This window comes from Terrapene carolina, unplaced genomic scaffold, assembly GCF_002925995.2.
Source record: "Terrapene carolina triunguis isolate 2854851 unplaced genomic scaffold, T_m_triunguis-2.0 Scaffold42, whole genome shotgun sequence".
NCBI classification, from domain to species: Eukaryota; Metazoa; Chordata; order Testudines; family Emydidae; genus Terrapene; species Terrapene triunguis.
The window spans coordinates 70,989,627-71,000,442 of NW_020664393.1; the positions used below are offsets into that span (position 1 = coordinate 70,989,627).

General features: G+C 42.7%; 1 protein-coding gene across 1 annotated transcript in view; it reads left to right on the plus strand.

The window, feature by feature from the left end:
- Positions 1 to 6,871, plus strand: part of TNFRSF21 (TNF receptor superfamily member 21) — a 53,094-nt gene extending 46,223 nt beyond the window's left edge. The window contains exons 4-5 of the mRNA XM_026655850.1: positions 3,607 to 3,835; positions 5,164 to 6,871. Of these exons, the coding sequence (XP_026511635.1) occupies positions 3,607 to 3,835; positions 5,164 to 5,393 (459 nt within the window). The 3' untranslated portion in view covers positions 5,394 to 6,871. The remainder of the gene's footprint in view (positions 1 to 3,606; positions 3,836 to 5,163) is intronic.
- The last annotated feature ends 3,945 nt before the right edge of the window (positions 6,872 to 10,816 follow it).

Consider the following 10,816-nt stretch of genomic DNA (forward strand, 5'->3'; position numbering starts at 1 on the left):
GTTTACTACACTGATTCTCTACTGGTGGTCTTTTTCTCAGTTAAGAACAATAGCCTAACTCTTGTGAACAAATAGTGCAGAATCATGCAGGGCATTTTAATGGCGATTACAGAGTCTCTTTTAAAAAAAAAAAAAAAAATCCACCACCACTGTAAATATATTGCAAAATATGTTGAAGTAGAACAATCCTCTGTCTCCTGCTGAAAGACGTCCTTTTATTACAGTGGAACGGGATTAAAAGTTAATTTCCTGAATTGATGGAAATGAGGTGGGTGGCTCAGTGGACATTTGTAGGAGGTACATTCTTTGCACAGGCAGAATGTAGAATTACATTAATGTGATTCACAGTATGAAAGATCAGTGCAAAGTTCCTGAGAACCACACTGTGTACACAAATACCTCTTTGTCTGTTAGGTGCATAAGACATTTGTATGAATGTGAGGGAGTGACTGCAGGTGTCATGTGTCTTAGAGGGTCAGGCTGCAGAGCTAATACCAGAAACATCATTTTACCATTTCCAGCATATGCAGAGGGCTGACTGGAGCAAGCTTCTTACTTAATGCAACAGCTAAAATGTCTAGCAGAGCTAGGCTGTGTGAAACAATCTGCATGAGCTTACAGCACGCAAACATTGTTACATACTTCCTTTGTATACTAGAGAGTAGGGTTCCGGTGTGGCTATGAAATTCTATTGGGCTAGCAATGCTAAGGAGTTACCTTCATAGGAGTCTAAATCTATATTTTGAGCCTTTATTATTAATCTAGTGGAATAGTTAAATGGGCTTCATTGCTTGTGTATCTAGCTAGTCCATGGAATATAAATTGCCTTGCATGTGGTATTATGCTCCCTATTCTCTATCAGTGAACGCAAGTTAAATAAAACTGGCTCCATCTGGAAATTAGTCTTTTTGCTACCGAGTGAAATGAGTAAGGATATGAGACTTGAGACAGAAAGAACTGAGTGTTAACAGTCCTGGGATATTCTCAATAGTGCTGTTGCCTAAATCTCTCTCTCAATACCTATAGGTTTAGATAATGGAAAATGGGAGTCCAGAAATGCTGCGTACAGTTCTGCTGTCCACATCTTAAAAGGATGTTGATAAATTGGAGAGTGTGCAAAAAAAAAAAGCTATAAAAATGATTTGAGGACTCGATAAAATGCTTTACGGTGTGATGTAAGGTGCTCAATATATTTAGCTTATGAAAAAGATGGAGAGGTGATTTGATTAGTGTATAAGCATCTTTACAGGAAGAAAGTACTGGTTACTCAAGACCTCTTTAATCTAGCAGAGAATAACATAACAAGAACTGATGGCTGGAAGCAGACATTCCAATTAGAAATAAGCACAGTCAGGCTGATTAACCATTGGAATGACCTACCCAAGGAAGTGGTAGCTTCTCCATAGGTTCATGTCTTTGGACCAAGACTGGATGTCTTTCTGGAAGAGGCACCTTAGCCAAATACAAATTATTGTGCTCAATAAGAGAGAGAACTGGGTGGAATTTTAATGGCTTGTGCTCTAGAGGAGGTCAGACTGTAGATAATTTAATGGCTCCTTCTGGCTTTAAGATCTGTGAGTAAGCCCATAGTGGACTTAAATACGGTGTAACTTTTAGAGCAGGTGTATGTATTTTGGTGGAGGACACAAAGTTTTTGGCCAAATAAATGAGTAATTTAAAATGTGATTAACTTTGAAAAGTAGCTGAAAATTGCACTTCATTTAATGAAAATATCTGCAGCTCTAGGAGAGGGAGCTAGATTCTCGTCCTCTGGTGCGTCAGCAACAGAACTGTTCACGGTGTTCCATTAAGTTACACTTGTACAACCCCACTGAGTGCTCTGAGGTCATAGAGGTATAGCTGTGGGTCTCCAATTTGCTATGCAGCTCTAAGTGGCCAGTGGTTTCCAGTGGATAATCCCCCCCCCCTCCCCCCAGGTGGTAGGAATTTCTGCTGGCAATAGCACCAACTCCTACACAAGTCCCCTCCAAACCTGCCATAAGACCGGTATGAGGGAGTGTGGCGGAGTTGAGCTCCGCTACTCCGGAACCCCCTTTTGTGGTGTATGGAGCCTCTCACCAGAGCTAGTTGACCCTGAATTGGGGAGCTACAACCTGCTCCCTGCAGCTGCTCCCCCCCAGTACGTCAGCACAGCTTAGGCATAGAGAGGAACTGGGGCCTGTATGTTCTACCACTGAGCTATGGAATCCTGACTCTTGGTATCAACAAGCCACCTTAGGGCTTTACTCTCTCTTTCCATTAACCACACAAAGGAATGAAAAGAACATGAAGATAAGCTATAGTGACTCACCTTTGAATATGTATGTGGGATACTAAACGACCAGTATATTTGTAATTGCTTTTAACACACGTACGGATCTCTCTTGGACACACATGTAAGTACACCAAATACTGGTGACATTTTCCACCACATAAGAACGGCCACACTGGGTCAGACCAGTGATCCATCTAGCCTTGTATCCTGTCTTCCGACAGTGGCTAATGTCAGGTGTTTCAGAGGGAATGAACAGAACAGGCAATCATCATGTCATCCATCCCGTCGCCCATTCCCAGCTTCTGGCAAACAGAGGCTAGGGACACCTAGGACATGAGATTGCATCTCTGACCCTCTTGGCTAATAGCCATTGCTGGACCTATCCTCTGTGAACTTATGTAATTGTTTTTTTTAACCTCATTATAGTTTTGGCCTTCACAATATCCCCTGGCAATGAGTTCCATGTTAACTGTGCATTGTGTGAAGAAGTACTTCCTTTTGTTTGTTTTAAACCTGCTGCCTATTAATTTCATTGGTTGACCCCCTCTCCCCCCCCCCCCGGTTCTTGTGTTATGTGAAGCAGTAAATAACACTTCCTTACTCACTTTTTCCACACCATCATTTTATAGACTTCTGTCATATCTCCTGTTAGTCGTCTTTTCCAAGCTGAAAAATCCCATCTTTTTAATCTCTCCTCATATGGAATCTGTTCCATATCCCTAAGCATTTTTGTTGCCCTTCTCTGTACCTTTTCCAATTCTAATATATCTTTTTGAAGATGGGGTGACCAGAACTGGATGTAGTATTTAAGGTGTGGGTGAACCAGAGGTTTATATAGTAGTAGTAGTAGTAGTATATTGTCTCTTATCTGTCCCTTTTCTAATGTTCCTAAACTTCTGTTAGCTTTTTTGACTACTGCTGCATATTGAGTGGATGTTTTCAGAGCACTATCCACAATGACTCCAAGATCTTTCTTGAGTGATAACAGCTAATTTAGACCCCATCATTTTGAGCTCTCTGCTTTGTTCCCTGTTTATTGGGACAGCAGGTTTGTAGTGAGAGAAATTTCTTTGAGAACAGGACATTCACATTAGGCACTTTCCGTTTTCCTTGGGGAGAAATCGATCAGAATATTGTGAACCCTGTTAAAAGGTGGAGCTATTAAGTGTTTACTCTAAATTTCACTGAGAAGGGGCTAGAGTCTACCTAAAGTTGCGATATTAATGTCCTAGCCTCTGTCCCTGTTTGGTAAGTTGAGATGTGAATGGTTCTAAATATATATTTGCTTTAGGTTTTGCATAACAAATCATAATCAACTTTTGTCCTCACAGCTAGAACCTGACAAACTGGCCCTTCCAGTGAGCCCCAGCCCGCTCAGTCCCATTGCCAGTCCAAGTCCAAATCCGAATCCTCCTGATGCCACCATCCTCACCGTGGAACCATCTCCTTGCGAGAAGAACAAGGGCTTCTTCGTCGATGAATCGGAACCTCTTCTGCGCTGTGATTCGACTTCCAGCGGCTCCTCTCCACTCAGCCGAACAGGCTCTTTTATTACCAAAGGTACCCAAGTCAGCACGCTAGTCTGCAAGTTTAAATGTGTTTTCAGAACAATATTAAAGGCGGAAAGTGCTAACGTCTGACCATAGGAGGGGAGACTGCTTCTCTGCTGCATCCAGTAAAACTAGGAAGCCAGGATATGTGGAGAAGAAATTAGATAGTGAGTTATTGGGAGCACGTTGTCACTAGAATAAACACAATTTGAATATCAATTGGAGAGACTATTATGAGTTGACAGTATAGGCACTTGATATGGGGATTCAAGTACCAGATACCTTTGTTGTGGACATGGTATAAAGACTGAGTAGAAAGGACAAAGTACTTTAAAGGGACACTCACTAAAAATCACTCTTCTGTTAAATTTTGTCTACGATTTCTATACATAACATCTAAGATCTCTCAGATTGGAGATGGCTTTTTAGTGTCTTCATGGCTCCTGATCAAATTCCCATGAAATGGGTAAATTCCCATTGATGCTATTTGATGTTGCACTGGGTCCAGCATTACAGTTGATTTGACTGTATTCCCTGGGTATTCAGTCAATGAATTTCCTTCCCTTTGTAAAGGTTTTTCACACATAGGGGGAGAGATATTTTTAAATGGGGAAAACGTGGCTATAAAACCATAAGAATTGGCAGGGTCGTACCTGAATTTATTTTAAATTCGCTATTTTTGAAACAATCTAGGTTTCAACACAGTGATTTCCCTTGAACTGTTTTTTATTCCCATGGCATTTGCCTCTTTCCTAGTCAGTATTAGGAGATCTGACATCTGAAAGATCCCAAGGAAGAGAGACTTTCTTGCTTGAGCCTCTTCCTTGTTGCATGAATTCCAGGTTGTACATTTTTCTTTTTCTTTTTCTTTTTCTTTTCTTTTTTTTTAAAAACTTCCTTTTAAGGTCACTTGTAATTTGAAGCATGACTCATTGGAACCTAACCAAAGTCATCTACAGTTGAGTACACAAAGTAATCTGACCCATTAAAACGAATGAAACCAACAGAATGTAACACTCTCTGGCTTTTGGCCTCTCTTCTTTCCCGGTGATTTTCTGTATTTGTAATTCAGCACTAGCAAATATGCTGTAGGGAACAATGCTGCTGTGGCAGAGGTTTGGATTAGGTGACTCAATAGGCTTTCTCCATCTCTAGTTTCCGTGACTAACACCCACCCACGTTTTTCATGTTCTTCGCAAGTTGTGACCTGCTCCCTAGAGGCAGGGAATGGGGAGTGAGGTTTCCAAGGTGTGAATTTATTTTTTAGTTGTCTCCTCTCTGGGAGAATGCTCTTCCACAAATGGTGCCTTAACCATCCATCCCTTCTTCCCTTCACAGAAAAGAAAGACACAGTGCTGCGTCAGGTGCGGTTGGACCCTTGTGACCTGCAACCCATCTTTGACGACATGCTTCACATCCTAACCCCTGAGGAGCTCCATGTGATTGAAGAGATTCCACAGGCAGAGGATAAGCTGGACAGGCTATTTGAAATTGCTGGAGTCAAGAGCCAGGAAGCCAGCCAAACACTGCTGGACTCTGTCTATAGTCACCTTCCTGATCTATTGTAGACATTGGCCACCGCACACTCTGAATCTTGCTAGTACTAGCTTGGCACTCATTAAAGATGAGTGACAATATGCAGGCTGGTTTTTTGTAGATTACATGGCCAGTATTTTCTTCAAGGTCTCTCTCTCGTTTCTGGAAGGGGCAGTTTGCAAACATTGCCCCTTTCATGCTTAACTTTCTTGCAGAATTAAAATCTTTGTTCCCTCTGTCCCCTTCTGAATTATTTTTCTGTTTTCATTCCAGTCAATCTTTTTATGCACTTTAAAACAAAGTTCATTAACGAAAGACCACGAATCCGGTGTAACTTACACATTGAATCTGGAATAGTTCTTAACTCATTTTAGTTTTTGTCATATCTGTCTTATTCCAAAGTAGCTTTCCTCTTCACAAACCTTTCTTTCCCCTTGTCCCCTCTTCTCCTTGGTGGAAAATGGGAAAACATGAGAATTGAGTTTCGTCTGTTACTCTCTAATGCAACTAGCTTTTATTTTTTTTTCTTGGGCTGACTTTTTTTTAAAATGTACTATTGTATAGTTCATATTCCTTGCTGAGATTTTACTAGCACAGTTATTTATTGTATGGTTTTCACCTGGACAATGCATAAAATGCTTGATTACTTGTGCTCCTTTAAGCTAAAGCGGAAATGTTTTAAAGAAAATAAATGGCTTAATTCCTCCAGCCTTCAAGACTATAACAAAGTCACTTGGCCTGCAGCTGAATGTACCACACGCAACAAGGAGTATCTTGCCTTGCAACTTAGGAGATAAGCAGGCCCCGTATAGATCATCTCAGTCAGCACTGGTGCTGAACTGTGGAAGGTGAGGGAGAGCCCTGGCGGTGACACTCTCCTTGTGATCATAAGACTTCCTGAGCTATGCTTTTACAGTTGTCTCTTGTTTGTTTGGGGTTTTTTTATACCGATGTTGGCTAATAGGTAAGGTTCCGAAGACCTTGCCTGGTCTTAGCAGTCTCTTAAATCACACTTCACTTTTTATTTAATAAAAAAAAAAAAAAAAAAAAAGCAAAAACTAGAAAGGCTGTATTGTAAGAATGGTCCGGTTATATTTGCAACTGTTATGCTCCCGTAATGAACAGTCTGTAATATGCTCAGTTTGAAGAACTATAATACAAGGATGGCATTTGCTACCTTGGGATGGGGTGAGGTTGAGGGGAGGGGGAGGTTCTGATATGGAAAAATTGCCTTCCAGTGTACTAATTTATTAATAAATACTAGATGTTTGTTACTTGACATGCTTCTGTGTTAACTTCTGTGATGCTTCGCTGTGTGGGTTGGATGTCTCCTAATCACTGCTATAAATAAGGTGATTGGAATATGTTTCAGTAAGGCCTAGTTTTGATCTGGGGCGTTTGAACTAGTTCTAAGAATGTAGCCTGGTTTGAAGTTCTGCGTACGTGATTAGGCATAATGGGTGATTGTCTTAAGTGAAACTGTTGCATTAAATTCATACCCAAGAATGCTCACACTTTCTCTTCATTTGTGTTGATGGTTTTGGATATGCGGACTGCCACAGAGGTGAGGCGTGGTGCCTTGTGCCAGAAAACCGCACTTTCCTCTTGAACAAGAACCTAGCCAAGATCTACGCCGCCAGGTTATGTTGCTGCACCTCTGTTTACCTGAGACTGAACAAAACTTGCCACCACTAGAAGGCTGAGTCTGGTGCAGCGCACGTAGTAAACGACAAAGGCAGAGGTGAACACATCTGGCCTTGGTAAAATGTAGCATCCTCTCTGTTCCCAGCATGTTTGCAGGAGACTTCTCACCGTGTTACCCCTCAATTGTGGGAGGCATCTGTTTATTTTTCATGTTGGCTTCTGGCTAGTAGGTGGCTACATTTTTCAAAGGCTGAATCAAGCCATGTTAAGGAACTCTAGTATATGGACCCCATGGTAGGTAGGGGTGTACTAGGAGAACCCAGGATTCAGTTGGAGGAGACACGCTTAGTAGATCTTAATTATAGCACCATTTTACTTTATCACCTAAATTAGGTGCTCAGTATATACATGGAGTACTTTGAAAGCAGACTATCTGAGGACTTTCCCACAGTAAGATGAATGCTGGAAAACTAGGAATCTTTCCTTCCAGTGGTATAAACCTCCCTATTTTTCTAACCTGATGAGCCATAGGCCTGTCCGAAGTGCAGAACTGGATATTTCCGAGCTCGACCAGTGTAGGCGCTCTGGTGGGGAAATGGAACAAAGAGGAAACCTTTTTTTAGGCAGCCTTTTAAAAGTAGCTTAGAGCTGATCAGCGACTTGGAATGTTAAGTTGTGGGGAGATGGGTCAGTGGCCAGCGTGTGCTTGTGGTAGTCCATGTTCAATTTGTCACAGCATAGTGTGTGTGGGAGCTTCAGACTAAAACATCCCCAGCTCTTTGTCTGTAGAGACCGTTTCAAGCAATTGGGTAGGACTGATTCGTTCCTGACCTGGAGGCACCAAATGAAGCCCCCAAAATCCATATAAACGACACTGCCTGGCTGGAACTCTGTCATTTTGTGGGGCCCGTAAGTCAAGTACAGATATTTAGACAGCAAAGGAGATGGGAGAGAAATCTGCTCGCTGTTTCACTTTGAAATTTCACTGCCCTGTGTGGTCAAAGCTGTGGTTAAACCAGTGAAGCTTCGACCAAACTGAAATAGCAAAACAGCTGTTCAAAAACTGCTGCTGCTGACAAGGAGAGCTTTGTGGCTTGCCCCTCCCTGTTGATCTGCATCTGTACAAATTGAACAGGGCTGTTTTTGCCAGAGCAGAGGTGTGTCCATTTCAAATTGTGGTCCTTCCCTTTCACCCTTCGATCTTGAATTGCCTTAGCTTCGCTGTCCAGTCTGTTGCATTTGAGAGAGCACCAGGCCTGTACAGTGTAGTTATTCCTGCTGTGCCTACACATTGTGCCACTGTTTTTCCTAGTTAAAGTAACAGCCCGGGCGACACTTGTCAGTCATGCATGTAAGTTGTAATTGATACACCTGATCCAGTACTGAGCACCACCCCCAGCAGAGAGAAGGGGCACCGCCTCAGAGAAGCTAACAAACCAGTTGGGAGAATGCCCTGTTTGCAATCTAAGTGATGTAATTCTGTAGCTGTGGCTACCAGCTTGATGAGGAATCTTTTAGGGGACCTTATGGGGGCAGGAGAGGGGGAATAAGGTGAATTCTAGTGCTGGATTGATAGTCTTGGAGACTGAAGCCCTCTGTCTAGCCATAGACCAAGTCCAATGCACGCAGTGAGGACAAACCTCCCTACACTGCTCTGCTGGTGGCAGTGGTGGTATTTTGTGAAGGTTTGTGTACAGACAGACTGAATGAGTCAATCAGGCCAATCCCAAAGAACTATCAGCTGGTGCAACTTTGGTTGCTATCACATGGGACTAGGTTTAAGCCAGCATCCTAGAGACATAGAAGTGTACCTCCAATTCCCTGCATCATCTAGCGTTCTAAAACAAATCCCCCTTTACAAGCTACTATGAAAGTCACTTTGTTCTCTAGCATGCCTCCGCCCCACCCCCCATTTTGAGTTCTGGATTTCTCTAGTTTCTCATCTGAGACATCTAGTTTGAAATGTTTGAACTACTTGCTTCGGGTAGGAAATTACCCTCTTAATAAATCCAGCCTTTTTAGGTTTCAGGCAGCTCCTACAACAGCTTTGCTTTCAAGTTAATCCTCCTATTGCCTTCCTCCCATCAACTTCCATTAGTTCTTCCAGGTTCCTTAGGCCCTTTCCCCAGATAACTGTCATAGAGACCAACTCCACAGTTTGGGTGATGGTTATGATCTATGCCTTCACTTTCTCACTAGCTCAAGCTCCATTGGAGTTGTTTGTATTTACTTGGGCTGCCAGAAGCATTTATGGGAAGCTCTAAGTATTCGCCTTTCCACTTAGTCCAGTAAACAAGACACTAAGAATTACAACCGTAAAAAAAAAATCTACTCTGAGCTGGTTGCACCAGGCAAGAGAGCAAACAGCCTGTGAGGAGGATCACCCTCTGCCCACCTCCCATAATAAGGTTTTGCACTCTGTAGCAGCTACACGCAATGTACAGCCTTCTTGCCAGCCCACACTACATGCTTGTGTAACATTGTGGCTGGGTTATTGCATCACGCTAATCAGAGTTGTCAGCTCAACAGGTTAGGAGGCTGCAGTTGAAAGATATTCCAAACTGGTGATAACCTCACTGTTTTAGTGAAAACTGCTCTCCTAGTTTCAAGCCTCAGTTAAGGACATTGACAAGTGGCCTTTTGTACCACACTAGCCTTCTGCAACAGCATCCCACTGAAGATGGCGGTGCCTTGTGTACTGTCGCTCTTAGCACATCTGCCTCAGCCAATCTATGGGGTGTTGGTTTTGCTGGGATTTGATCTCCAGTAAAATTTCTAAAAATGCCTACGTGATTTCAAAGCCCGAGCTGCATTTTTAAAATGACCGAAGAGCCAAAGTCTCATTGAAAGTCACTTAGGTGCTTTTGAAAACTTTACTCTCCAGATAGTTTTGCATCATCCGATTGTGAATTAGCTATGACACAGTCTTGGGTTAAAGTGCAGACTGTAGGGAGAACTATATATGGACAGTATTTGTGTGAATAATCCACTTGGAGATGAGCCTCTGATGTCGTAAGACCATCTCTCGTCATGCGGCTCCAGAAGAGTCTGAACCATGAGCTCATGTAGAACAATACGGTACCCCAGATACCATCCTAATACAGGCCGACAGGCTACATCAGCTGAGTATTGGCACCAGTTACATTCAGTTGTGGTTCAGATGAATCTTCTGTGCAGTGCAATAGATGCCATTGGGCTAGTATCAGACACTGCTCACAGCTGGGGTGAAGGATGTGCCAGTTTTAGCCACTGTGATAAGTGCATCATTTATAAGCTCTCTCAAGGTCAGTCTTAGCTCCTTGGGCATGTGCCATTTTCTTTTCTGTTTCTTTCTAGCTCCCCTGCCTTTGTATGAGCCACCCTGTGGCAGCTGAAGAAGAACTGGGGTATCATCTGCAAGGTTTTGAAAGACAAATTCTGCTGCCAGGGTGTGGAAGGGCCATGGCAAGTTAGGGTAGGGAAGGCTTGAATTACTGTGAGGCTGACCAGCAATGAGGGGAACTCATTCTGGGCAGATTACTGAGACTGTTTTAAATTAATCCCATTGAATTGGTGCTTTGTTCAGGTTTTCCACTTGCTTGTTGATCATTGCTACCGCTGATGGCATAGTGAGGAAGTTTCCAGGGTTACTGCTACCAAACGGGAAGGTGAAACCCAAACAACAGAAGTCTAACAACTTAGTGATGTAAGAGCTGGTTAGTGGTGACAACCTCTCTCCATAGTTACAGAACCAGGCTGGAGTACTAGGCTTTCCATTCACCTTCTTAAGAGGGAATTTGCACACGTATGAAATCTGTTTACAGTTTGTCTG